The 27,243-nt window shown below is 49.9% G+C and overlaps 1 protein-coding gene and 1 long non-coding RNA gene across 5 annotated transcripts in view; one reads left to right on the top strand and one right to left on the bottom strand.

Moving 5' to 3' along the window:
* Positions 1 to 20,127, top strand: part of LOC123330416 — an 83,815-nt gene extending 63,688 nt beyond the window's left edge. For all 3 annotated transcript variants that reach the window (XR_006640253.1, XR_006546329.2, XR_006546328.2), the window contains exons 2-3: positions 19,384 to 19,647; positions 19,890 to 20,127. This is a non-coding gene — a long non-coding RNA (uncharacterized LOC123330416). The remainder of the gene's footprint in view (positions 1 to 19,383; positions 19,648 to 19,889) is intronic.
* CDH5 (cadherin 5) overlaps positions 1 to 27,243 on the bottom strand; it is a 37,696-nt gene that overhangs the window by 5,656 nt on the left and 4,797 nt on the right. The window contains exons 1-10 of one of the 2 annotated variants that reach the window (XM_006072117.4): positions 21,059 to 21,200; positions 19,564 to 19,790; positions 12,193 to 12,481; positions 10,418 to 10,534; positions 9,386 to 9,550; positions 8,377 to 8,564; positions 6,859 to 7,109; positions 3,278 to 3,420; positions 1,610 to 1,734; positions 1,145 to 1,253 (exon numbers count right to left, since the gene is read on the bottom strand). In XM_006072117.4, coding sequence (XP_006072179.3) covers positions 1,145 to 1,253; positions 1,610 to 1,734; positions 3,278 to 3,420; positions 6,859 to 7,109; positions 8,377 to 8,564; positions 9,386 to 9,550; positions 10,418 to 10,534; positions 12,193 to 12,481; positions 19,564 to 19,767 — 1,591 coding nt within the window. In that variant the 5' untranslated portion in view covers positions 19,768 to 19,790; positions 21,059 to 21,200. Of the gene's footprint in view, positions 1 to 1,144; positions 1,254 to 1,609; positions 1,735 to 3,277; positions 3,421 to 6,858; positions 7,110 to 8,376; positions 8,565 to 9,385; positions 9,551 to 10,417; positions 10,535 to 12,192; positions 12,482 to 19,563; positions 19,791 to 21,058; positions 21,201 to 27,243 lie in introns of those variants that run through there. The other variant, XM_006072116.4, reaches the window with a different exon arrangement.

Below are 27,243 nucleotides of genomic sequence, written 5' to 3'. Positions count from 1 at the left end.
GAAATGAGAGATTTCTCGCTATACTCATTTAATATTGTAGCAGGACATTCATGTTATAAGTGAGTCTGAGACCAACAGGCTTATCTCCTGATCACATACTGGGGGTATTTGGGGTGACATTTAAGCTTTTTACTCCATTGCTGACCTCCTGTGAGGTGGGTTTGAAGCGGGCACTGGGGATGGTTGTGACAGGTGCTTTTCCCACATTATTTACTACTAAAGACAGTGGAGCATTGAATGATGTGGCACTGACTGTCAGCATGCCCTGGCCACCATCCCCATCCCTCAGGAGGAGTCTGTGGCTGGTCCCCTGGGTCTCCCCCTCACTCTCAGGGATCCCAGTCTCTGACCTTCCTCAAAGGTGGCAGTGGCTGTGTCTATAGTGGGAGCCTCACCAACCACCATATTGCCGGTTAGGGGTGGGCAGGGATTCCTCCCCATTCTGGAGTAAGGATTGCTCTCTTTAGACCCAAGGGGGATATTCTAGGTTTTTTTCTGAGGAAGGTGCCGAGAGCATGGAAGCCTGTTTTTGGCTGGAATCCAGCCCACTCAGCCTCATCACTCTGGGAAGCACATGTTCATCAGAAGCTCTGATTGGCCGCTGCTGACATCGCAGGACTCTGGGATGGGACTGGTGGACCATATCCCGTCCTGAGGACACCTAGTCTTAAGTAGTCATTGTGGCCAAATCAAAACACTATATTCTTGGTATTTTGGTTTCAAATGTCCCATTTTGGCTCTTTTGGAGCAACCTCAAAGTTCCATGTCATAGAGTAATTTGCAGTTGTACTGACCACAGAGGTCCCATGGGAAGGAGTCCCTTAGTTAGTTTGTAAACCAGGCTGTCTACACCCCATATCTATTCTGTGCCTATTCAGTGACCTGGGCATCTTAAGAGAAAAGGCAAGGCCATGTGGACTTGGCAGTGTGGCCAGGGTGGCTGTGACCATTGCACAGACCAATAAGGTATGTGGTGGGAATTGTATACAATATCTTGGAACTTGATAGCCCCAGGGAGGGCACCTGATTCATTGGCTTAGTCCTTGACCCTGGCATCTCAAGACTCAAATAACTCCATCTCTGACCACCACCTCCACCCAACCCCGCCCACTCCAAGAGCCAGGCTGACTGCTTCAAGGCGCACCGTGATTATCAATGAGGGTGAAGTTGCTGTCCTCAGTGCTCAGGGAGAACTTGAACTTCACATCTCGTGGTGTTATATCCTTGTCTGTTGCTGAGATTTGCACGACCAGCTGGAGGGTGGAAGATGGGGGGTGGTCAGTGGTGGTGTTGAGCTGGCTGGGGTTTCAGTGATGGTGAGGGACTTTGGGTTTAGACCTGACTGTGGCTGCCTCTCACCTGTAACACTAATCTCAATGGTCTCCAAAAAGTCACGCTTTCTACCACCCACCTCCTCACCAATCTGCTCACTACACATTGTCTCTGAGCCTCAGTTTCACCATCTGTAGGGGGAATGTCATCTTTCCTCCAGGCTGTTGTACAGATTACATTAAGCTCATGAAGTGCCAGCTGACTGTGACCGGGGGTGCTGCCCCTTTGGTCTGACCCCGGCAGGTGCTGCCTCACCCCCCACCTGAGCCAGACTCACCTTGCCCTGGGGGGCGTTCTCACACACTTTGGGCTCATAGGGCTTGGCGAACTCTGGGGCGTTGTCATTCTCATCCATAACTTCAATGTGGACCTGCACAATGGATTCTTTGCCCGTGGGAATCCCTGCAGGAGAAAGGACTCGTCACTACAGTGGACTTAGCAGATGTCAGCCCTGAGATTAGAAGGTGTATTGGTGGGAGTCTTGGAGGGGTGCTCTTTTTTCTGGAAGAGGGCTGTGGACATTTAGAAGGAAGGCCAGGGATGGCGTTCTGGATGAAAGGAGCAGAAGAGGAAGCGGGGGTAAAGCCTCATGCATAAGGATATTTGCTAGAGAATTACTTGTAAGAATCAAAAAGAGAAACAGCATAAGTGTATTTTTAAAGGTTTTCATTAAATCAATTAAGTAATTATTAAGTCAATGCAGTAATTTAAGCAATCAAACCAATTTAAATAAATTCACTACAGAACAGTTGAAAAGGTAAACAGTCTGTGTGAAGTTGCTTTAATAAACAGGGCCAGTTTAAAAGAATGGACCATGTGGCTGTTGGCAATGCCCATGTAAATTACATTTTAAAGTTGTAATCTCTTTAATAAAGACATTTTAGTACCATGAGAAAATAATTCTGGAATAAGGTTAAGTAAAAATTCAGGAAATTATGATTTCACTTGTATGAAATGACAGGTAGAAAAAAGACCAGAGGAAACACACTGGAGTGCTAATGGTAATTATTGCTGTTTGGTGGGGTTATGGCCGGGGGACACTTTTCTTCTTTTTTTTTTTTTTTATTTTCTGTATTTTAAAATGCACAGTAAGCTATTACTATAAGATTTAAAAATTGTATGAGTGAGATTAGATGGGGAAGAAAGGGGCAAAGATTGATCTGGAAAGCACTCAGAAGTCTATTGAAGTTGGCCTGGCTGCCATGTAGGGGACATGCTGCCTGCAGGAGGCAAGGACCCTCCTGGGTAGGACCAGTGGGACTTTGGCCCAGTCACCCTTTTTTCTGGGCCCCGTTGGTCTCTGGGAAGGGTGGGGAATATTGATCCTTCTCCTGGAGAGCAGTTGTGTTTTTCTCATATAGGCTAAGAATGCAAAGCTCCAACACCTGCCTTTCCTTCTGGCAACAGTTACCCTACTTTCTGGAGACTCTAACAATCAGAGTTGGCAAGTGCTTCAGATTTTGAATTCAACCCACTAACTGGCACATAAACAGTCTCCAAAGCAGCCTTTCCCAAATGCCCATGATAATAAAAATCACACGGCACTTGTTCAGTGCACATTCCCTGCTGTTTCTGACTCTCTGGACTAGGACCTCCAGAAAGGCATCTGAGAAGCTGTGTGTTTAAGAGGTGACTCATGTGATTTCCATCACAGGGACATATGGCAGCCTGTTTTGGAACAGTGCTTCTTAAACTGTAGTGTGCATGAGATTCTGACTCAATCTGGGGTTGGGGCCTGCTGTTTTGCCTTCTAACAAAGTCTCTGGTGACGTGGATACAGCTGGTCCATCTACACTTGGGGATGGAGGCACTGTAGCATCCCAGCCAAGTGGTGCATCAGCAGTGCTTATAGTACCTCTGGAGGCCTCAAATGACAGCTTATGCCAATTTTAAAAGAATGGGGAAAAGAGAAGAGCCCAGGTCCTCTGGCAAAAGGGCCACTCACCACTCAGATCCACCTCCTTGGCCTCCACTGTCAGGTTGTACCAAGGGTACACTTCTCTGTCCAGTTCTTTGTCGTTGTAAATGCCCCCTTTCTTGGTTATTCCAAAGAACTGGCCCTTGTCACTGGTCCTGCGGATGGAGTACCTGTCCAGGGGAAAGAGTTTCAAGGGATTCCATGGCTTTCCATTGTTCTTTGCGGAGTCCAGACTGCCCAGAAGGACAGACGAGGCCCTTTAGGATCTGTCCCCTGCATCATCCCCCACCCTTCGCTCACTGCTCATTGCGCCTGACCGCCCAGAGAGAGTCAGGGTAGTGAGAGAATCTCTTTGATCTGGGCACTGTTGCGATCACTGGGATGAGGGTGGACCCTGAGACTCCATCAGCGGTATCTTCCGAGTCGAGGCAGGTGGCACTGCAGCCAGCTTTACTTCAGCTTGAATTGGATTTTGTAATTAGTGAAAAGATAGTTGAGTAAGAGCCAGGAAGAAATAAAAAAAGGAACCAGAAGAGGTAAGAAGTGATTGAAAGGAAATTAAATTTGTGAAGTAAAAATGTGAAAAGTTCTTAAGAAAAAAGGCATGAAGAGAAGAAAAGAGAGATGAAAAAAATCCATAATGTTCCAGATATATTTTTTCTAATACTAAGGAAAATTCCAGAACAAAGAGAACAGAAGAAATAACAAACAATGTAATAAAAGAAAACTTCTTGCTCTGAAGAAAGACCCAAGTTTATATATTAAAAGAGGTCATTGATATCAGGCATAGTGGAAAAATGATCAATATTTAGCTATATTCTGATGATACTTGGGAATTTCAGGGGTGTGAAAAGAAATTGAAGAGAGTCCACACAGAAAAAATACATCCTTATAAAGAAAGAGAAATCAGACTTAATCCTAGACATTTGCACAATGTTAAGTGCTAGAACACATTGATAATATTTTTGATTTGTAAATATGAAAGAACTCAGGAAGTATATCACCCACAAGATGGGTCCTGAAAAACTTTTTGTGAAAACTCATTTCATCTAAGAAATGTCTCAAAATAAAGTAAAAAATCTGGCTTGGGAGGAATTAAATGGAAATTGTTTGTTTCTTTTTCATATACAGGAAAGCAGTGGAGGTGGTGGTGGTGTGTGTGTATGAGAGAGAGAGAGATTTATAAGTAGAAAATATTGGTCTGGGAAGCCAGTTTAAGTTTTATAGATAGAAATAAATGTCACTGGCAGAAGTAAAAATGCATATATTCCATCCAAATACCTAGGAGAATAAATATGAAAAAAATAGACTACAACAAAGATGGGGAAGAGAAAAAAGTCATTAGTTTTGAGAAATAGCCAATGTAAAACAGGCTAAAAGAAATAAGATCAAACTCATCATTTATGAGGAAAAATGTAAATAGGTTAAACATGACACCTCTCAGTTTTGATTGAAAAGCAAAGCCATCTGCATTCCAGTTTCAGGAGACAACTTAAATGCCGAATGACCTAGAAATATTAAAAGTAAAGATTGGGGCTTGATGGCTCAGTGGTAAAGAATCTGCCTGCCAATGTAAGAGACATGGGTTTGATCCCTGGTCTGGGAAGATCCCACATGCTGCAAAACAACTAAGCCCATGAGCGCAACTCTGAGCCTGTGCTCCAGAGCCTGGGAACTGACTGCTGAAGCCCTCAAGCTCCAGAGCCTGTGCTCTGCACGCAACAAGGGAAACCACTGCACTGAGAGGCCCGCGCACAGCAGCCCCTGCTGGCCACAGCTAGAGAAAAGCCTGTGCAGCAGTGAACACGCAGCACAGCCAAATAAATAAATAAAATTGTCTATGAAAAGAGCAAAGGTCGGAAAATTTCAGGCGAACCTCAGTAATATGAAAGCAGGACTGACCAACCTGACGTCAGGCAACATGGATTGGAGGACAGAACACTTAAGCAGGACAGACTGGGTAATGTCGTTAATATGAAAGAGACACGTCATAATGAAGGTAAAATAATTATAAACCTTTGTTAACTGAATAGAAAAATTTAGAATACATAGAGCAAAAGCTTAGATACTACAGAGGAAAATGGACAAAAGCACAGTTGCGTTACACCACAGAACATGTTAAAACCAAAAAACGCCCTACCACTTGTAAATGAAAAAAAAAAATCTCTTAAATAAACCATTGGATCAGTAAAGAAATAAAAATGATCATTATAGACTATTTAAAATAGAATGACTATGAAAACAGTCATCCCCAAACTTAGGAGATGTGGTCGAAAAGGAGGGACACATTTGTCCTTAATAGAGCGTTAACTCTCCCCAAACTGACATGCAAACACAATTCTCATTAGAATTCTAATGCTTTTTATAAAACTCAAGAGTTTTATGGTTCACAAGAAAGAACGGATGTTTGAGAATGCATTAAAGTTATATAAAGTGAAAAAATACTTGGGGGAGGGACTTGCCTTATACACACCAAGTTTTAGTATAAATAAAATGCGACAATAAAACAGTGACAATAAAACAGAATGACTTTGCTACAGAACAAAGGATTCAAAAATAGATTCAGGGACATACAGGAACTCAGTATGTAACAAAGGTGGAAAATGATGACTTATTTGATTAATGGTGCTGGCACAGTTGGCTACCAGCTCTGGAATAAAATAAGACTGTGTGAACTCCATACTCTCAAATGTTATGTGGCCTTAGAAAGTATGGGCTGAAACTGCATCTTTTGTCACAGAGGGTAGAGGTGCCTAGTTGAGATGGAGGAACAAGTAGTGATGAAATGGTCATAATTGTTGTTTAGTTGCTGATTCACATCCAACTCTTGGCACTATGGACTGTAGCCCACCAAACTCCACTCTCCATGGGATTCCCCAGGCAAGAATACTGGAGTGGGCTGCTATTTCCTTCTCCAGGGGATCTTCCCAACCCAGGGATTGAACTTCCATCTCCTGCATTAGGAGGCAGATTCTTTACCCCTGAGAAACTAGGGAAGCTGAAATGGGCATACTATGATCCAGAAAAAATTTAAAATGATCAGAGCCCTGAAACAAATGACAAATCCACCATAAATGTCTGTGGGTGTTTGTGTGGTCATGAAGAGAGGCGTGATAGGATCACAGCACACCATGGACATGAGTTGTCTGGAAGTCAGGGTTACTGATGCTTTCCTGTAGATCTTTGTGTTGTTTCATTGTGTGAAATAAACTTTTCCCTTTTGTGGTTTTGGGAAGACACATGTAATGAAACGTATTTAGTGAAGGGATTTCACATATGTCAAGTTGGTTGTCCTGTTGACTATCAGATCTCCCTAGATGGGACCTGTGGGAATCTGTGCCTCACCTTCAAGGTAGAGCAGACAATGGGTGGCTGTAATGGCCAGGACCATGCTAGGTGGGTACCTGGGCAGGACGAGATTATACCTGGCCACGTGGGTATAGTGGAAGAGCTTGGGCTTCTCGTCCTGCCCCTGTCCACGCCCAGTGTCCATGCTGGGAGCAGACAGTTTCCCCCTTGGCGTCCTGGCTCAGCCCAGCTGATGTAAGAGCCTCGGTGCCAGGGTGTGGCCCTGATCATCCGCATCCTCACGACCTCCACCCCCTTACCTGATGTCCCGCTGAGCAGCATCAGGGTCCTTGGCCAGCACCGAGCCAATCAGAGGCTTCTTCTGGTTCTCCTGCAGCTGGAAGTGGTAAAAAGGCTGCTGGAAGATGGGGGGCTCATCCACGTCTGTAACGTTGATAATGACACGGGCGATGTTCTTGGGGGAGGTGCTGCCCAGGTAGCGGAGGTCAATGGTGGGGTCTGTGGCCTCAATGGTGAAGCTGTATTGCCGGATGCGTTCATAGTCCAGGGGCTGTGGGAGGAAAGTGTGGTGAGCTCCTGCTCTGAACCAGGCCCTGCATGGTAGCGCTGGGACGACACCTGTTGAACAGATGAGGGGCCTGTGGCCTGGCTGTCTTCAGCTTCATCCTGACCTTGGCTCTATTCTGAGTACTGGGGACACCAAGCAGATCAGCCATACTCTTGCTATAAGGGGAGCACAGACTAGTGGTTCTTCCCACAGCTCCTCAAAGCCATGCCTTTTCTGTGTGCCTTAGCTCAAGTCTCTTGCCTGCTTGCCACACTCCTCCTCACCCCATCAAGGAGTCTGTCCAAAAGTAACCGGATGTGCTCATAGAGCCTGTTCCTGCCCCTCCTGACGCAGTAGTTCTGCTCCCTGCCTGGGTCCCCTTTGGGGGGGGTGTGTGTGTGTGTGTCCTCCCTACTGGCCGAGAACCTTGCTACCATAGGGGTTGTCTGACTCCCTGGGCATATCCAGTTCCCAGCACAGGGCTGGATCAGAGAAGGATTCCAGAGAGGTCTGCTGGAGGAGTGGTCTGGCTCAGGTACACGGGTTTGAGTGTCCCCTCCGAGGAGGAGATCCCTGTCCTGGGCCCCCTAGTCCTCGGTATGGCCATTCTGGAGGCAGTTTGTGCCCCTGGCAGACCTTCTCTCCTCTTCTAGATTCAGCTGGTTTGACTGCTGTCTCTGCAGCAGCCACTGCCAATGCGCACGCCGTCCTCATGGTGTTCACTGTGTCCTTACACGCTGACGGCTTTTGGCCAAAAGCACTTGTAATCTACCAAGGCTCTCCTGGCCAGCACCCAGGGCAGATCAGAAAGTGCCAGGAAGTGAGCCCCCAGGAGCCCTCGGGCAGCCTACAACTGCTGCGACTCAGAAGCATATCCCACACAATTGCCCAGATGTCCCCAGTGGGACCGTATCCCGCTCATCCACAGTGATCACCTGCTCACTAAGGAGCCTGTCTTAACTCTCCTCCCTTTTACATATCACTGCTCCTGGGGGCTTCCTGAGATCACCCCCCAAATAAGCTGTATACACCTAAGTCCTTGCCTCAAGATCTGGTTCTGGGGTAGCCCAGCCCAAGGGACTGACCCTTCTCTCGTGGCTCCACACCCCAGCTCCAGGGGTCATAGGATCCACGAGCACACGGCCTGCTCCACCTGGCCCAAACATGGACCTTTGGTGGCCTCTGACCCGGGAGCAGCCCCTGGATGAGTCCTGAGCATGCCAGGAGCCCCCAACCCCCCATCTGATGCCACTGCTGCAGGCCTGCCAACCTTTATGGGCTTGATGATGCCCTCGTTGTGGCTGGGGTCCGTATCGATGGTGAAGGTGTCCCTGTACTCTCCCTGCACGAAGCTGTACTTGGTCTTCCGGTTTTGGGGCTCGTCTGGGTCCTCAACAAACAGAGAGCCCAGGGGGCTGCCCACACGGATGTCTTCTGGCACAGAAAACGTGTACCTGGCTGATGCAAAAGGGGCGCCCCAAAGGGCATTGGGTTAATGAGATAGACAAGGTAATTGTTGCGTATACTATCCCAGTATATTTTGATACAAGCAACAGGCACAATAAAGTAGCAGCAGCAGTAGTAGTAATTCCTCTGGAATTTTGGGTCTCAAGGCACAGAGGTTCCACTCTATCTGTCCTTTCATCCCTTCATCCATCTGACAAGTAGTTATTAAGCACCCGCTATATGTCAAGCACTTTGCTAGGGGATCTGTCAACTGCCAAGAGAGAGAAGCCCTGCCTTTGCGGGGCTTGCACCATGTACAGTGAGGTCACTTCAGGGTACACTGGCCTGTCCTTGCGGTGGCTGAGCCTCTGAGGGACATCAGCCTTGGAGGTGCAGGTGGTGAGCCATCTATCTGACCTTCCTCCCCAGCCTGCCCAGTGCGTGTGAAGAGCTCTTGTTGGACATTTTCCTGTGGGGAGAATCAGTCCGTGGGTGGGTCAGGGCCCAGCCCTGGCTCTGGCACTCTGCTGAACCCCGACTCCCCAGCTCGTGGGTTTTCCTGAGCTCATGGGAACTGGGTGAAACTGGTCCTGTCTGGTAGTGGGACTCTGGGCACATGGGACCCAACAAGGGAGTGTGAGCTGCTGCTGGCCCAAGAGGGCACGCTGGTAGGCCAAGTGTGCAGCCTTGGGAGTGTGTGCAGAGACGGGGAGCACCGGGAAGCCGTCTCTGATGTAGGCTCACTCTGGGGTGGAGGGAGAGGTAGATGGACGCCAGGCTCCTCCCTGAGAGCCGCCCCCGCCCTCCACCAGGGCCCAGGGAGGGGGGCTCACTCTGGGTGAAAATGGGGAAGTTGTCGTTGACGTCCTGTAGAGTGATGAGCACGGTGGCTGTGCCTGACTCCCCCCGGCGGCCCTGGGCATCTTCTGCTTCCACCACAACCTCATACTTGTCCTGCGTCTCTCGGTCCAGGTGTTTGTTCATGGTGACAATGAGTCCTGCAAAATGTGTGCTGTCAGGAACCATGTTACCTGAGGAACTTTTAAAAAAATATGGGTGCCCAGACGCTACCCAGAGAGCCGTGACTTCAGAGCTCCTGGGTGACTTCCCTGTGCAGCCAGGGCCAAGAGCCAGGGGAGATCCACCACCCATCTCCACGCCCTGCACTGTTAGGCCAAAGCCACACAAACACTTTTGTCCGCTATGGGCCGAGAAAGAGCCTGAGGCCACATCTAGGCTCAGAGTGAGCGAAGTGCTGTGATGGGTTATGCCTCAGTGCAGCACAGGCTGTGTATTTGCCATTGTTCTGAATGGTGGCATGCCCCGGGCCTGACCACTTGTTCTTCTGTCTTTCTCCAAAGACTCAGTCCTTACAGTTTTTTAGGTCACATGTGATGGCTAATGACAACGAGCCACATGCTCTTTATACATCATCTAATTCAGACTTCACAGCTCCTGTATGGGGTGCATGCATATAACCTTCCCCATTTTCACCATAAGGACTCGTCAGTGCTCAGAGGTTGGTTGATTTGCCCAAGGTCTTTAGAAGCGGTGAGCAGCAGAGATGGGGTTGGAAACCAGATCTGTGTAGTTCCACAGCCAGAGCTGCTAACCAGCCTTCTCGTCCGCCTCTCGTGTCACTGCTTGGGTGGATTTTTGTCCCCTGGACTTGAGTTCACGTCCTGGGCACCTGTCTGCCTCCTCCTGCCCTCACCAGCCCCCTTGTCTTGACGCGTGGTACGGACTGCCTCCACAGGACAGTGCAAGTCAGTGGTTGGTAACACCTGTCAGACTGGGCTTCCCTCTGTGCATGCACCTCCACCCGCTCCAAGCCAGTGCTGCCCAGGGGGGTTAGTCACACAGACCAGAACCACGGATGTCGAAATTTTCTTTTCCCTTTGTGAGCTGGTACACGACAGAAGCATGGTCTGCCACCGTGGGGTCATCTGCATCCACCGCTGTCACCTGGATGACCGAGGTCCCTGCGGGAGAGAATCCAGGCTTGCTGCCTTGTGACTACCAGCCCTCACCCCATTCCCAGATGAGGGCAGATGGGGCTCAGGCTGTCCCCGGAACCCCCTCCCCTGGGTCCCGTTTTCTGAAGAGCCTGCCTGGCACTGACGTGCTGGCAGTGGCGGAGGCCCAGCCAGTCAAACATGAAGGGTGAAGAGAGCGGTGGTTTTCATTTATGGGGGAAATGAGGGAAGGGGCGAGTGTCTGCAGTCATGGGGAGAAACAGAGGAAGAGCTGCTTTATTTTTGCTCCTGGAAGCATGAGGACAAGAGAATAGGAAGGGTCCCAAAAGACTGGGTGTCACATCTCTTTGCCCTTGAACTCCAGGCTCCCCAGGCTTAACAAGAAGGTCTGGTCTTGAGCCCTGACCAGAGAGCCTGGATGAAGGGGTGGGGATGGGAGCTCTTTTCTTGCATCCCCTGGAGGCTGGGAGTAGAATTGAGGAAGAAATAATCTCCTCTGGGGGCCTAGGGTCTAGGCTGGTGACATACCTGGGGATGAGGTATGTCCCTCTCTACCCACCTCCCCCCGACTCCTGCATGGACCCTAAAGGTGACCCCTTATCTTGGTGGCAGAGTTGGCCTCCTTCATATGTGAAGTCTATGCTCTTGGCATGCCAGCCCTGAGAGTCAGAGCAGTGGGCGGGGTTGGCTTCAAAGAGTAACAAGGTGTGTGTGTGTGTGTGTGTGTGTGTGTGTGTGGTTTGTGTGTGGGGTGGGGTGTGTGGTGTGTGTGTGTGTGTTTGTGGTGTGTGTGTGTGTGTGGGGGGTGGGGTGGGGTGTGTGCTGTGTGTGTGTGTGTGGGGGGGGTGTGTGTGTGTGTGGGGGGGGTGGGGTGGGGTGTGTGTGGTGTGTGTGTGGGGTGGGGTGTGTGTGTGTGGTGTGTGTGTGGGGTGTGGTGTGTGTGTGTGGTGTGTGTGTGGTGTGTGTGTGGGGTGGGAGGTGTATGTGTGGTGTGTGTGTGTGTGTGTGTGGGGTGGGGTGTGGTGTGTGTGTGTGGTGTGTGTGTGGGGTGTGGTGTGTGTGGGGTGGGGTGTGTACGGAGGGGTGTGTGTGTGGGGTGTGGTGTGTGTGGGGTGGGGTGTGGTGTGTGTGTGTGGTGTGTGTGTGGGGTGTGGTGTGTGTGGGGTGCGGTGTGTACGGAGGGGTGTGTGTGTGTGGTGTGTGTGTGGGGTGTGGTGTGTGTGGTGTGTGTGTATGTGGTGTGTGTGGTGTGTGTGTATGTGGTGTGTGTGGGGTGGGGTGTGTACAGAGGGGTGTGTGTGTGTGTGTGTGTGTGTGTGGGGTGGGGTGTGGTGTGTGTGTGTGGTGTGTGTGTGGGGTGTGGTGTGTGTGGGGTGTGGTGTGTGTGTGTGGTGTGTGTGTGGGGTGTGGTGTGTGTGGGGTGGGGTGTGTGGGGTGGGGGGTGTGTGTGTGTGATGATCAGGGCTCTGTCTGGGACCAGGTCAGAGTTTGGTCTTTAGGGACCAGAGTTCCTTTCAAGTCACAGCAAGTGGCACTACACGCATCCTCATCGCTGCTTGGAACTCACTGAATCCTGCTCCAGGCAGCAAAGCTGCTGATGGGAGAGGTGCCTCTGGATCAGGGACGTGTGAGGGGAGAGGGAGAGGGACAGACCAGGCACATACCTATCCCTGACATCTCGGGCACGGAGGCATTGAACACCCGGTGGGTAAACACAGGCCAGTTATCATTGACATCGTGAACTTTGATGGTGAAGCTAGAAGGAGACTCCAGGTTCTTCTTGGAGTCCTTGTCCACCACAAGGGCAGTGAGGTGGTACTCGGAGATCTTCTCCCTGTCCAGCCTCTCTAAGGCATACACATCGCCTGTGTTCTTGTCGACCCGGAAGACCTTGCCGGCAGACTCTCCTCTGAGCTGGTACTCGGTCTTCTTGGGGTCCACGCTCGATTTAATCTGTAGGAGGAGAGGCACCGTGAGCTGGAGACGGCAGTGCTGCTGTGTGTGCCTGTGTGGGTGTATGGGATTGTTGAAAAGTCACTTATGTAAGTGTACAGTTAAATGAATTGTATTAAAAATGAAGGTAATTACCTCAAAATTTATTGCTTCCTAATAGTTTTACTACATTTCACTATGTTTTTGAGTTTTTATGTTGGTCCTGTCTAATCATGGAAATCCTAGCTAATGGTGTGTTCATGCACATCTCTTTCCCACTCTGCCTTCAAGCTGGTAGCTTGAAACAGATACGGGGAAAGTATTTACACCAAGGAAATTGGCAAAGGCTATAAACAGGGTTTTTTTCCCTTCAAAAGCCAGTTGTCAACTGTTTATCAGCACATCACTGGACCCCGGCCATTTAGTTTTGGAACGATATGTAAAATGTTCTCTTCTTGAAAAAAAAAAAAGTGTTCTCTTGGATATTTTCAATATTTAGTCCTGCAGAAAAGAACTCCAGCAAGCTTTGTTTAACTCAGAATTTCCCATACTCATTAGACCACTGAATCCTTTTCCTTTGTAACATGTGTTGTTAGTGTCCTTAGGAATAAGGTTTGGCAAATAATGTATGTAAAGGAATTTGCTCAGGCTGTCAATAAATGCTAGTTGTTACTCATGCTAGAGCCATGTGTTCAAGGATATTAGAAGATTAGAATTGCTGGACATTTCATTTATAGAATCTTAGAAACAGAAATTCCTAGGAGCATAAACAAATGATATTTCATACATGTCGAATGCTTCTCTAATGGATGGTTAGGATGTTCAAAAAACAAAGTTCAATTCAAAAGAAAACAAAATAGTCCAGTCCCTACGAAGTGCCAGCTTGGGAGCATAGAGATAGCGCAGACTGTGCTCTTGCTCTCCGAGCCTGATTTGAAGCTGCAGAGGAGATTTTGAGGATGGGCAGCATTTAAGGGTCAGTTAGAATGAGAGCCTTGAGTGAAGGTGTCACATCAGAAAGGCTGGCAGAGGACCGGAGAGAGAGAGGGGTCTCAGGACAGAAGAGGTGGCATGAAGATGGGCATGGTCAAGTCCCATGAGGTCTGGAAAGCATCCTTAGGCTTAGCAATGATGCAGTCATCAGAGCCCCTGGGGAGAGCAGCATTAGGGTGGTGGACTGAGAAACTGGACGACAAGGCTTTTAGAGAAGAGTCTCAGAGGTGAGGAAGGGGGAACTGGGAGTAAGGCTCCTCCCCTTTGGGGGCTGGAGAGATGCAGAAGTGGGGCTGTAGCTAGAGGTGGTGAAGCATCTTAGAGCACGGTGTGCAGGGGGCAGGTGGTTCATGGGGAGGCCTCCAAACCCAGCAGCCAGGACACGTGATGAATGGATGGACTGGAGGCAGGAAGTGGTGTGCCTACTCTGGAGTCTGTGGCCTGGGCAGGGGGCAGTGGGGATCAAGGAGGAGGGACAGTGTGGGCCCTGTGAGTTACTCAAGGTTCGGATAGGATGGTCGTTCCAAACCTGGCTGCGTGGGTGCATTAGGACCCAGGTGTAACCAGTGGGGCGTGAGTCTGCTTGGATGCGTCATTGGAATTCTAAGATTGTGCCAATGGAAAAAATGTTGGCTGCCATATTAGTAAACAAGGGATGTTACAGCCATCAAGCCATCATATTACAGCTCCCCCCGCCCCGCCTCCCGGCAGATGGTGCACCCGAGGAGACTCAGGATGAGAAAGCACAGGATACTGACCCTAGAGAGCTGAGCTGTGCATCAAAGGAATGATTTCAGTGAACCCTGACCTTGGCATCTTCTCATACACAGAAAAAGGGCTAAGTTCTTTGAGATGTCTGTTTTTCTTTAATTAACAGTAATCTTTTGAAGTTCCGACTACCTGATCTTTGTTGCAAAAGCTCCTGTATATCCTGGCTCCCCCCACCTTGCCTCTTTGCAGACGTCCCTTAGAGGGACGTGAAAGTCCTGTCTCCCAGGCTTGAAGTCCTCAGAATGTCTACCAAATAAAACAGGACTCTCAACTTTTAGATTGTGCTTTTTTTTTTTTTTTTCAGTTGACAGTTGTATCTGACTCAAACAACTTTGGTAAAAATTTTTCAATATTATCAAATCAATAGCGTTAAAAAAGATATCCTGTGAACGTAAGTTTCTGTTTTCCTTCCCTCCAACTTTTCTTAGGTAGACTTTATATATTAGAACAGTTCTAGATTTATAGAAAAACTGAGATGATAGTACAGAGGGTTCCCATACATCCTGCTCCCAGTTTCCCTGTTGTTAACATCTTACATTAGTATGGTACATTTGTTATAATTAATGGACCAATATTTATATATTATTATTAACTAAAGCCTGTAGTTTGTGCAGATTTCCTTAGCTTTTACCTAATGTGCTTTTTCTGTTCTACAATCCCACCTAGGACACCACATTACATCTATTAATGGTTGTTATGTTTCTTTAAATTCCTCTAGGCTGGGATAGTTTCTCAGACTGTCCTTTTTTTTTTTTTTTTTCAATTGAAGCATAGTTAATTTACAATGTTGTGTTAGTTTCAAGTGTACAGCAAAGTGATTCAGTTATACATACATACATATTCTTTTTCAGATTATTTCAGATTATTTTCAAACCATTGTAGGTTTTTTACAAGAGGTTGAGCATGGTTCCCTGTTGCTTTACAGTAGGTCTTTGTTGTTTGCCTGTTTTATATATCTTGGTGTGTAGATATTAATTCCAAACTCCTAAGTAATCTCCCCCGCACCTACCCCACTTTCCTCTTTGGTAACAAAAGCTTATTTTCTCTATGATACTCTTCTTGGTTTTGATGACCTTGAGAGTTCTGAGGACTGCTGCTTGGGTGTTTTGTCAGATGCCTCCCTACTGGAGTCTGTTTTGCTCATGATTAAACAGACTGAGGTTATAGGTTTTGGGAGGTCCTCCCCTTTTTAATATTATCCCTATGTTTGGATGTAACATCTCAATGCCGAAAGCTATGCTGACCCATATTTGTGGATTCAGAAGGCTGTTCAGGTCTCATTCCCATTGTCCAGCAAACAGCTCTGTAAACAAAGGCTCCATGGCTCTGATCTTGATAAACAGGGACTTCCTTCCCTCAGATGACATCTTTGGAGTGAGGAGGTGAGCCATGGAGCTCTGTCCTTGCCTTTTCCAGGCAGCCTTGCTGCTTCTCAGAGTGGGGATTGCACGGGGCTCCCTCCCCGCCTTGTGCCCCATGCCACGTGCCAAGTGCGTGCTGATGGCAGGTGACTAGCAGGCCTGACGCTCTTCCTGCTGGGCCAAGAATCTTGGGCGAGCTGTTCAGTGTCTGTCAGGGCTGCTCGTAGCCCCGCTTTCTGCTGACTGTCCCTGACTCAGCTCAACAGTATTCCTTGGGGGCAGCCATCCTCTTTGGAAGCTGATTCATGGCCCAGTCATCCCACTGCGGAGGAGTAGGTGGTCTGATGACATTTTCCTCTAGTGTGGGGAGTCAGGAGCCCTACGCTTTCCTGGAGTTCTTCTGGTTTCCCTGTGTGACCCTGGGGCAAGCTTCTTCCCCTCTGAAGGCAGACTGAAAGATCTAAATTTCCCAGCCATTCTTTGTGGCCAGAGGAGGCCTGGGCCCAGGGAGCTGGCCTTGGGCAGGGCTGCGAGTGGAGATGCCCCAGCTGGCCCCGACTGCCACCTTCGGTGGCATTTCTGGTACCATGGCCAACTGAACCCTCCCCCATTTAAGGATCCTTTCTGGCCCATTTCTCTATAATCTCAGGGAGCCCCCATCTGCCATGTGTGAGGCTCTTTGTTTAATACATGCTGCCCTTATAGACCAGGGTGGGCAAACTGTTTCTGTGAAGGGCCAGATAGTAAAAATTTTTGATTTTGTGGGTCATATGGTCTTTGGACAGTTACTCAAATCTGCCATTGTAGCATGAAGGCAACCATACCTTCACTTTCAAAACCGTGTGGTGGGGCAGTTCTCTCAGCCCGTATTTATGCACGTATTTGTTTAATTGGAATAGAGCTGATTTACAATGTTGTGTGAGTTTCCAGTGTACAGCAGAGTGATACATATATACATATATATATATATATATATACACACACACACATACTTTTTCAAGTTCTTTTCCATTATAGGTTATTACACACTACTGAATATAGTTCCTTGTGCTATACAGTAGGACTTTTTTGTTTGTCTGTTTTATATATGATAGCTTGTATCTGCTCACCCCAGACTCCTAATTTATTCCTCCCCTCTTTCCCCTTTGGTAGTCATAAGTTTGTTTTCTATGTAAGTCTATTTCTGTTTTGTAATTAAGTTCATTTATATCATGTTTTTAGATTTAACATATAAGTGATGTCATATGATGTTTGTCTTACTCTGTCTGACTTCACAGAGTATGCTAACCTCTAGGTCCATCCATGTTGCTGCAAATGGCAGTGCTTCATTCTTTGTACGGTGTATACACACACACACACACACACACACACACACACAGCCCTATGTATATGCATATCTCCGCATCCTCTTTATCCATCCGTTGATGGACAGCTAGGTTGCTGCCATGTCTTGGCTATTGCACACAGTGCTGCCATGAACTTTGGGTTGGATGTATCTTTTTGAAATAGAGCTGTCATATTTTCTGGATATATGCCCAGAAGTGGGATTGTTGGCTCATATAGTAACTCTGTTTCGAGCTTTTCAGGGAACCTCCATGCTGTTCTCCATACTGGTTGCACCATTTTATGTTCCCTTTCACCACAGGGAAAGGGAGGTTCCCTTTAACCACACCATCTCCAGCATTTATTGTTTGTAGACTTTTTGCTGATGACCACTCTGACTGCTGTGAGGTGGTACCTCATTGTAGTTTTGATTTGTATTTCTCTAATAGTTAGCAATGTTGAGTATCTTTTCATGTGCCTGTCGGCTATCTGTATGTCTTCTTTGAAGAAGTGTCTTTGTAGGTCATCTGCCTGTTTTTTGATTAGCTTTTTTTTTTTTTATATTGTGCTATATGAGCTGTTTATGTATTCGGGAAATTAAGGCCCTGTCTGTCACATCTTTTGCAGATATTGTCTCCCAGTCTGTATGTTGTCTTTTTGTTTATTTGTGGTTTCCTTTGCTGTGCCAAAGCTTGTAAGTTTGATTAGGTCCCTTTTGTTATTTTTGCTTTTATTTCTTTTGCCTTGGGACACTGACCTAAGAAAACATTGCTGTGATTTATGTCAGAGAATATTTTGCCTATGTTCTCTTCTCGGAGTTTTATGGTGTCATGTCTTATATTTAAGTCTGTAATAAATCATTTTGAGTGTGGTGTGAGGGAGTGTCCTAACTTCACTGGGTGACATGTGGCCAACCCCTGTTTTAGATCACAAGCTCCATGATAGTGAGGATCGTGTCTGTCTTTGCCCCCCGTTATCTTCTAGAGCCCAGTCTGTGCTTGGGACTACCCCTCCTCTCACCAGGGCACTGATCTTTCTTTAGCTGACCCTGCTTAGCTTCCAGGAAATTGACATGGTGAGATTTTAAAGCCCTTGAATGGAGTTTTTCCTCCTCAGTGAAAACTGTTGGAATGCCTAACCCATCTCCCTGTTGTCATGTGTGAAATTCCACCACTGGAGCCTCTCCTTTCAATAGAGGTTTTTTAGATTTTGAACCTTTTTTAGAGGTTCAGTAGTGGTTTTGACATCGGCAGGCCTTTGACACAGAAAGACTGTTCATTAGTCACTCAGTGTAGCTCCAAACCCTAGGAAGGTGGCTGAGGATGGACGTGTTTGCAAAGGGGTGAAGTGAGGGTTAGAGTCATAGACACTGCCCTGGAGGGCAGGCTTGGGTCAGGCACCTTGTTATGGCTTTCTTAGAATCTGGTTGAGTGGGTGGTCTGAGAGAAAGGGGTTTTTGAGCAAGTGCAAAGGCCTGGACTAGAGGTGGCAAACTGTGGCCTGGATGATGGGCTTTGTCACCAGAACAATTTTGTAGACATCTGCTCAGGTCCCGAAGGCCTCTCAGATGGACAGATTTAAAGCGGCCTTTGCTTCATGGGAAACAGATGGGGAAACAGTGGAAACAGTGTCAGACTTTATCTTTTTGGGCTCCAAAATCACTGCAGATGGTGACTGCAGCCATGAAATTAAAAGACGCTTACTCCTTGGAAGGAAAGTTATGACCAACCTAGATAGCATATTCAAAAGCATAGACATTACTTTGCCAACAAAGGTCCGTGTAGTCAAGGCTATGGTTTTTCCAGTGGTCATGTATGGATGTGAGAGTTGGACTGTGAAGAAGGCTGAGCGCCAAAGAATTGATGCTTTTGAACTGTGGTGTTGGAGAAGACTCTTGAGAGTCCCTTGGACTGCAAGGAGATCCAACCAGTCCATTCTGAAGGAGATGAGCCCTGGGATTTCTTTGGAAGGAATGATGCTAAAGCTGAAACTCCAGTACTTTGGCCACCTCATGCGAAGAGTTGACTCATTGGAAAAGACTCTGATGCTGGGAGGGATTGGGGGCAAGAGGAGAAGGGGACGACAGAGGATGAGATGGCTGGATGGCATCACTGCCTTGATGAGTTTGAGTAAACTCCAGGAGTTGGTGATGGACAGGGAGGCCTGGCGTGCTGCAATTCATAGGGTCGCAAAGAGTCGGACATGACTGAGTGACTGAACTGAACTGAACTTACTGGTCCCACCCTAAGCCCTGAACCCTCAGACTATACCGGCCTCCTTAACTGTGCACGGGGTGGTCCTTCTGCCAGTGATATTCAGGCCACAGACCAAAGTCTGGGAGAAATACGAACCCTTGTGCACAGCATTACTTCCACCACCACCACCATCACCTCCACGATCATCACCACCGCCCCCACCACCTTCCCCTTCCTGATAACCACCCTCACCACTTTCTCCTTCTCTCCTTTCTCCTAGTCACCGCCACTGCCACCACTTCCACCGTCTCTCCCACTATGACCATCACCCTCGCAGCCATCATCTCTAACCCTACAGCCACCGCCCCCCCCCTCCCCCCATCAGAGTCTTTCCCATCACCACCAACGCTGTGGGCCGCCTGCCGCCGAGGCCTCTCTTGCTCCAGGGTCTGAGGCTTACCTTGCCCACGTAATGGGGCAGCGAGTCATTTCTCTCTTCGTCGATGTGCATCTGATTCCAGATCCAGTCTCTCTTCTGGCGCCGGTGAGTGGGCAGCGAGCCGGGGCTGTCGGGTCGGCCAGGGTTGGTGGCCGCTGCAGCTGCTGCCAGCAGGCCCAGGTAGTAGGTGGCCCCCGTGGCCAGCAGCATCACGAGTGCCTGCATCTTCCCAGGAGGGAGGCTCGGGTCTGAGGGAGGAGGGGATACACCATCAGGTCATGTGGGGTGCGAGCATCTCCCAGGGAGCACTGACCTATTTAACCCTTTGTCCTCCTCTCTCTGCTCAGCCCAGCAGAACCAGGGCCTGTTCCTGCCTCCACAGAGCTCCCAGTCCAAGAGAGGAGGAAGGACATGGAAACAACTCCTTCTTAAGGGCCGCATGTGCTGGCGGGGAAGCAAGTGTGGGTGACGGGGAGCCCAAAGGAGAGCTGTAGGAGAGATTTGCTAGAGGAGAGGGTGATGCTGCCGTGAGCGAGAGCTCCCAGAGCCTTGTGCAGGGGACGCCCAGCTTATCCTCGCTTTACACGTGGGAAACCCGAGGCACAGACATGTGACCTTCACGCTGGAGTAAAGTCCCACTCTGGTGGGACTGGGACTAGAGCACAGTTGTCTGACCTCAGCAGCCGACATTTATCAATAAACGTCGTAAAAAAATAAAAATGTCACCAGAATGATAAATATCAACTTTATATGTGTTATCTCACTTAATCCTCCCAATAACCCTGGAGGTGGGTGTGTGTAGCCCTCACGTTATAGATGAGCCGAGGAAAAGAGAGGTTTAGTAACATTTCCCAGCTCACACAGACTCTAAGCTGCAGAGTCAAACTCAAACTGAATTGGCCTGGCCCCAAAGTTCCTGCTTTTTCTTTCTGCCCTCTCTTGTCCTAGCACCTGCTGTGGGGTGGGATTTAAAGGCTTGTCTGAGCAAATATGCCCCCTGGCCGGCCCAAGAACCCCTGTAGCAGCGCTGCTTTGATGCTGTCTTCAGAAGGCTCTTAAGAAAGCGGGATGTCTTAACCCAGAGGGTCAGGCCCTCACCAGACCCCGAGCTCACAGTTGGTGATCAGCTTAGGAACTGTCACGAGAGCAGGGGTGGGGTGGGGTGGGAGTGTTGAGAGGCTGGGCTCACAGGACCAGCTTCATAGTGTGTGGGGTCCAGTACATAGTGGAAACATGGGGTCCTTTTTACAAAAGTTATTAAGAATTTAAGGACGGAGACAGAAGAACATGAAACCCAGCACGAGGTCCTTTTAAGCACAAGATCCCATTGAAGGCAACCCTTGGGGTGTGGGGTTACACTGGATGGGGAATCTGGGGTCACGCAGAGAGAGGGCCTGGCTTCACCCTGAGTTCTAGAAGGAAGGGGGATTTTCTCACTGACCCACGGCGGGTGTCACTGTGCCCTCTCAGCCCTGACCCCTCAGCCTATACCCATGCTGGGCCCCATGTCACTGACCTGTGGCTCCTGGGAGGGTTCAGAGGAAGAGGGGTGCTGTGTGAGAGAACCAGGGCTCCCATCTGGAGAGGAGGGACCCACTGGGTGCTGGGTGGGAGGCTGCCACCCTGGCCGTCCCCCGCCCTGGCTGGAGGGAGGGGCTGGATTCTGCACAGCACAGGAAGTTTCTAAACTCTAGTAACATTTTCTCTGAGACGGTGGCGCCAGGCTGTCCTCAGTGAGGGCCGAGGGTGTCTGTAGACTTGCTCCTGGGACTGCTGATCTTAGCACCCAGCATCCCTGTGGCCCCTGCTGCCGGCCGGGGAGGAAGAGGGCTTGCAGGGCTGGGGTGGGACAGTGCCTGGAGAGCAAGTGCTGTGTGCCTGGGAAGGCTTTTGGGTCCATTTCCTCAGTCCTAAATGGGGCGGTTGAACCGAAAGAGACCTGATGCCCTTCGAGGTGGGCTGTGAAAAGGGCAGCTGTTCCAGGCAGGAGGAAGGCAGTGAACAAAGGCACAGGGAGCTGAGAGTCCTGCCAGGAAGCCGTCCTAACTCAGAGGCAGCGCAGCTGTGACCCCTGGCCAGCCTCACGGGATTCAGGCCCGGTAGGTCATTTCCTTCTTTGCCTGGAAATGACCTGCATGTCTTGCTGCTTTCTGTATCCCTCAAGTGAGAAGTGACTCAAGAATGAAAAAGTAGGAAAGGGTCGGGGGAAGGGATAGTTAGGGAGTTTGGGATTGACGTATACACATTGCTATGTTTAAAATGGATTACCGGGCTTTCCCGTGGCTCAGTGGTAAAGAATCAGCCTGCCAAGGCAGGAGACACTGGTTCAATCCCTGATCTGGGAGGATCCCACATGCCATGGAGCAACTAAGCCCATGTGCCACAACTATTGAGCCTGCGCTCTAGAGCCCAGGAACAAGAACTGCTGAAGCCCTGCGCCCTAGAGCCCAGGAACAAGAACTGCTGAAGCCCTGCGCCCTAGAGCCCAGGAACCAGAACCACTGAAGCCCTGCGCCCTAGAGCCCAGGAACCAGAACCACTGAAGCCCTGCGCCCTAGAGCCCAGGAACCAGAACCACTGAAGCCCTGCGCCCTAGAGCCTAGGAACCAGAACCACTGAAGCCCTGCGCCCTAGAGCCTAGGAACCAGAACCACTGAAGCCCTGCGCCCTAGAGCCTAGGAACCAGAACCACTGAAGCCCTGCGCCCTAGAGCCCGTGTTCAGCAACAAGAGAAGCCACCGCAGTGAGAAGCCTGTGCACTGCAACTGGAGAAAAGCCTGGGCAGCAACAAAGACCCAGCACAGCCTAAATAAATAAATAAAATCAAAAATAAATAAGATGGATTACCAACAAGGACCTACTACATAGCAGAGGGAACTCGGTTCAATGCTATGTGGCAGCCTGGATGGGAGGGGAGTTTGGGGGAAAATGAATACATGTATACATATGGCTGAGTCGCTCTGCTGTCCACTTGAAACGATCACAACATTGTTAACCAGCCATACTCCAATATAAAATAAAAAGTTTTTTTTTTTTAAATAAAAAAGTGAAACAAACAGAAGTGAAACTGAGAAAGGGGAAGAGAGAATTCTCAGGCCCCTGGGCACGACTAAGTCCTGAGGCCGAGCCCTGAGTGAGTGTGAATGGAGCCTCTGCTGTGTGCTTGGTGAGCGGTGAGCAGGGCAGACAGGACATGTCCTTGGGGAGTGCACATTGTCGTGGGAACCCCAGGAAAGTAAGGACATGAGGAAAAGCATCAGCTGCTGATCAGAGGCCCTCAGGGAATTACGCTGCGGGGCACAGCGGAAGGCGAGGGGGCAGCCGGCTGAGACTCCCAAGGGCAGGGAAGGCCTCTCAGAAGACTACTGGGCCAGCATTGGCGTGTCAGCCCTTGGAATACCAGGGGAAGGGAGGGAATCCCTGGCAGAAGGACCAGCAAGTGCAAAGGCCCCGAGGTAGAAGAAAATGGTTCATTTGTCTGAAGAAACCAAAGAGAAGGCCCTTGGGTCAGAGAGAAATGAGCAATCTGTGGGGCTTCAGGGAGGCGACGGGTCAGGGTGGCAGGGTACACGGTGGTGCCTCAAGAATGTCCATGCCCCCCTCCCCAGCCGCCTTCCATGGCAGAGGACTTGTAGCAGATCGGGTCAAGTTAAGGATCTTGAGATAGGGAGGTTATCCTGGATTATGTGGATAGACCCAGTACAATCACAGTGTCCTTAAGAAGATGAAGGCAGGAAGATCAGAACGAGAAAAAAGGAGATGTGATGATGGAAACAGAGCTTGAAGAGATACGGCGCCCCAGGTCAAGGAGTGCGGAATCGAGGCCGGCTCCCCAGTCTTTGGCCTGAGCAGCTGCGGGTCAGGGCTTTTGCTGAGATTTGGAAGATGGGTGGGTGGTGGCGCCACAAGGTCTGTGTGGGCTGTGTCAGGTTGGAGTTGATATGAGACGTCTCTGTGGCCGTGGCCGGGAGCTGCCAGAGACCTGATCTGGAGTGGGAGAGAAATCGGGGCTGGAGCAGCTGCAGACGGTCGTATCGTGTGGCTGGTGCTCAGACGGGGAGGCTGGAACGTGAAGGAGACCAGGGAGGAGAAGTGGCCCAGGACAGCCCCACAGGTTTTCCCTCTTTTCTCTGTCTGGTGAGCTCCTCATCTGGAATTTTGAGCCCAAACAGACTCCTCTGGGGAGCCATCTCTGGTCTCCACCCTGCACCTCCTGCATCCGTGGGCATCTTCCAGTACTTCATCACCTGGGGTTGGTCCCAGGGCTGGGGACCAGTTCCCACTGCTGGGCTCAAATCACAGCTTCCTTCCCTTCCTGGAGAAGAGCTTTCCACCTGCCCTGTGCCCATCCTCCCTGCTCCCCAAGGCCCAGTCACACATGGCACATGGCTCTCCCCTCTGTGGGGTGACGTGGAGCAGGGCGATGGTTGTGACTGCGGGCTCTATGGTTCAGAGAACGTCAGTTGCGCTGCTTTGTCATTGTGTGACCGTACACATGACACTTCACCTCTCTGAGCCTCAGTCTCATTATCTGCACAATGGGAACACTAGTGTCTGCCTCTCAGAGTTGTTTTCAGGCCTGAATTAAAAAAAAAAATCGTAACATGGCCAAAACAGTAGGTAAGAAATCAAGTGTATATGAATGCTTGCTGATGCTCTGTTCTGCTCCACTGAGTAGTCAGCTTACCACTTTTGTTCCTTATTACTCAGCCACTTAGCTGGGGGCTTTGTTCCCACCCTGCTGGATCCACTCCCCCTGCCCCTCCCCTGACCTCTGCTCTGTGTCAAGGGGACTGACCCTGGGCCTTCTTGCTTGAGCTTCAGATATTTGGCCAGTAGGGTCTGCAGCGGGCGTCTTGAGGATAGGAGGAGAGAAGTCAGGAACTTCTTCCCCACTGCTCTCTGCTCTGGTTCCTATTTCCTCCTGTGGCTGCATCTCTCTGTCCTGCGGGCCTCTTTACTCTCATCAGTCCCTCACTGGGTTCTGGAAACACCCTCCCCTCTTCTTAGTCCCCTTGGTCCTGGGATGGCCTGCTTCCTGTCTCTACAGGCCTCAACATCCCATTTGTTCCCATGATTAAGCTCACAGCTCCATGTTTCCTTTATAAAGTCTCTTCTTTGGAATGCCAGGGGTAGCTGATGTTTCCAGCTGGGACTCCACCTGATACAGTGAAGTGGATGCGGCTTTCTCTTTGTGGAAGCCTCGTGGATAGGGCAGTGGTCCTGGGGCTGCCAGCAGGCGACAGCCAAACAAACAAATAACCACACTGGCCTGCAGTACAGCAGAGGCCGCTAGTCACAGGCTACGGCCGCATGGCTCATGGGAGACATCATCCTCTCGGTGGCTTTGGCTGGCCCCCAGCCCTGGAATGTCCTCTGAATGTGCAGAAAAGCCCCTTGGATCCTATTGTGTGTCTAGAAGAGGAATGTCTTCTGTCTGCTGTGAGCCCTGGAGAGAAATCCCTTGGCACCCAGGACTGGTGCTTGCTCCTGTAGAGTCACCTCGTGTCCCTGGAATGTCCCTTGCTGGGCTCTGCATGCTCAGCTCTCTGAGCAGTGAGTGAGGGGCCAGGACTCTGGAGGTGGGGCCTTCGGGAGAGGAGGACCATGTGCCCCATCTCACTCCCCTGCTGGACCCTGGAGTGCTTGCCCAGGTCTGCCCTTTTTGCCGGGGGCATCATTCCTGAACACCCCCTCAGTGGCATACTGAAACTTCGTCTCACTTAAACCTTGCAAATTGTGAGATAGTTGTCAGTAATCCTGTTTTGCAGATAAGCTCAGAGAGGTAGAGGGAGTCCTCCTGGGTCACACAGCAGCAAGCGGTGGAGCCAAGATATGAACGTAGGCTACCTTTCACCCCAAGTAGTGTTTTTCCCTCATGACACTCTGTCTCTATCCTGTAATCATCATCATCATCATAATAGTAGTAATAATAATAGTAATAAGAAGAAGCTGTTCTCCATGCTGGCTTTCATAGATTCTATCTTGTGTAGTCTTCACACTATCCCCAGCATGCAGGAGTTATCACCCCCACTTCACAGAGGAAGAAAGTGAGGCTCAGATAACTTGTAAGTCGTACATCTGGAACCCTCATGCAGATCTGTCTTTTTTTCTAAGTCCTGGGCTTCTCTTACACCTAATCTCCGAGGGCCCTGAGGGACTTTTCCTTCTGAAAAGCCCCATGTATTTCTGTCTTTTGTCTTTTCGGTTAGAAATTTACCTAAATGGGTTTCTGAGGGGAAGGGTTTGTCAAGAAATTTTTCCTCCTCGTCCTACAGTTGGAGAGGTAGTCAGCCGGCAGGATTTGTTGGACCCACAGCTGGAAACAGAATTGCCCTGGCCTGTACCTCTGGAGGTGCGGTCAGCGCACAGCTGGGGTCAGGCTTATTTTAGCCCTTTCCTTTCTGTAAGCAGAAGTCATGTCTCTTGGTGGTTCTCACAAGTTTTTGGAGAGAACAGGCTGCTGCTGGCTGGGTTTGGGTACCACAGATATGCAGAGGGGCTGAGGAGTTTGGAAGTGATGTCTGTGCTGAGAAATGCCCACCAAGCAGCCCGGGAGCTTGCCTGATGACAGCCTTGGGGATGGGGGATTTGCTTGGCTACTCAGAGGTGCCTGCTGGGCACCCAGGGGCCGGGGGCTGGCCTCTGTCCCTGTTAATCCAGGATCTGTGATGATGCTCCATCCCTGGAGCTGTGACAGAGGCTTTAGGGGCAGCTTCCAATGGACTGATGGGCAAAGGCAGGCCCTCTGTGCCCTCGGTCAGTCTGGGAAGACCCAGGGGGCCCCCTCGTAGCAGGTATATGGAGCCCAGGAGAAGGGGTAGGGGAACCCGGGAGCATGTGGGGGCCAGCTGGGCTCAGGCATGCTCGGATGGGAGGTCAAGGCCTTGGAGAATCCCCAGGTCTGGGTGTGTCCACAGTGTGTGGGGCCACTGAGCTCAGAACCTGGATGCCTCGGCCTTAGGACAGAGGTGTGACTCTGAGGGCTGAGCCGTGTTGGTGGAGGTTGGGCTCGGGGGTGGTGGGGTGGCGGGGTGCCTCTGCCCCTCTCCAGTTCCCTGTCTGGGCCTCGAGGGTGCTTGGTGAGCCTCCAAGAGTAGCCCCAGCCTGGAGGACAGTGACGCCCCTCAGGCTTAGTCACAGTCTCCAGCCTTTGCCCTTGATGTTCTCTTGCCTCTGCCTGGATTTGGGTCACATGTCACCACCTCTCTGAAGCCCTCTGTAGAGCCCAGGGGTTATACAATCATTGAGCGAACGTTTATCAAGCATCTGCTACACGCCAGGCACTGACCTACACGTGGACAGCAAACACAGGCTGCACCCTCATGTAGGGACACTGACCATTTGATGAGAAACACGGCTTCAGGTTGTGGTGTGTCGTGTGATGGAGGAGGAGAGGAAGCTGCGAGAGGGCGGAGGTTGGGGCCCCTGATTCCTCGGAGGGTCTCAGCCCAGGAGTGACCCCGCCTCTCTCTGACCCGCTGTGGGACAGCAGGCAGAATTCCTTTTGGTCTCTTTCTCTTTGTGACAGGCCTCCATCTGTCACTAGGGTTTGGCTTTGGAGGGGCTGCGGATCTGCTCAGCTCTGTGCTCTTTACAAGGTGGGGATATAGGAAAAGATGGGGCAGGCAGAGGCTGTGCTTTATATAGCTGAACGGACCCTAGGAAGCCTGGACCAGCTGCGAGCTGCTCGGCAGACAG

The sequence above is a fragment of the Bubalus bubalis genome, chromosome 18 (assembly GCF_019923935.1).
Source record: "Bubalus bubalis isolate 160015118507 breed Murrah chromosome 18, NDDB_SH_1, whole genome shotgun sequence".
In the NCBI taxonomy this organism is placed as follows: Eukaryota; Metazoa; Chordata; class Mammalia; order Artiodactyla; family Bovidae; genus Bubalus; species Bubalus bubalis.
Note: the sequence above shows the minus strand (reverse complement) of the source record. Positions and strands in the feature narration are given on the sequence as shown.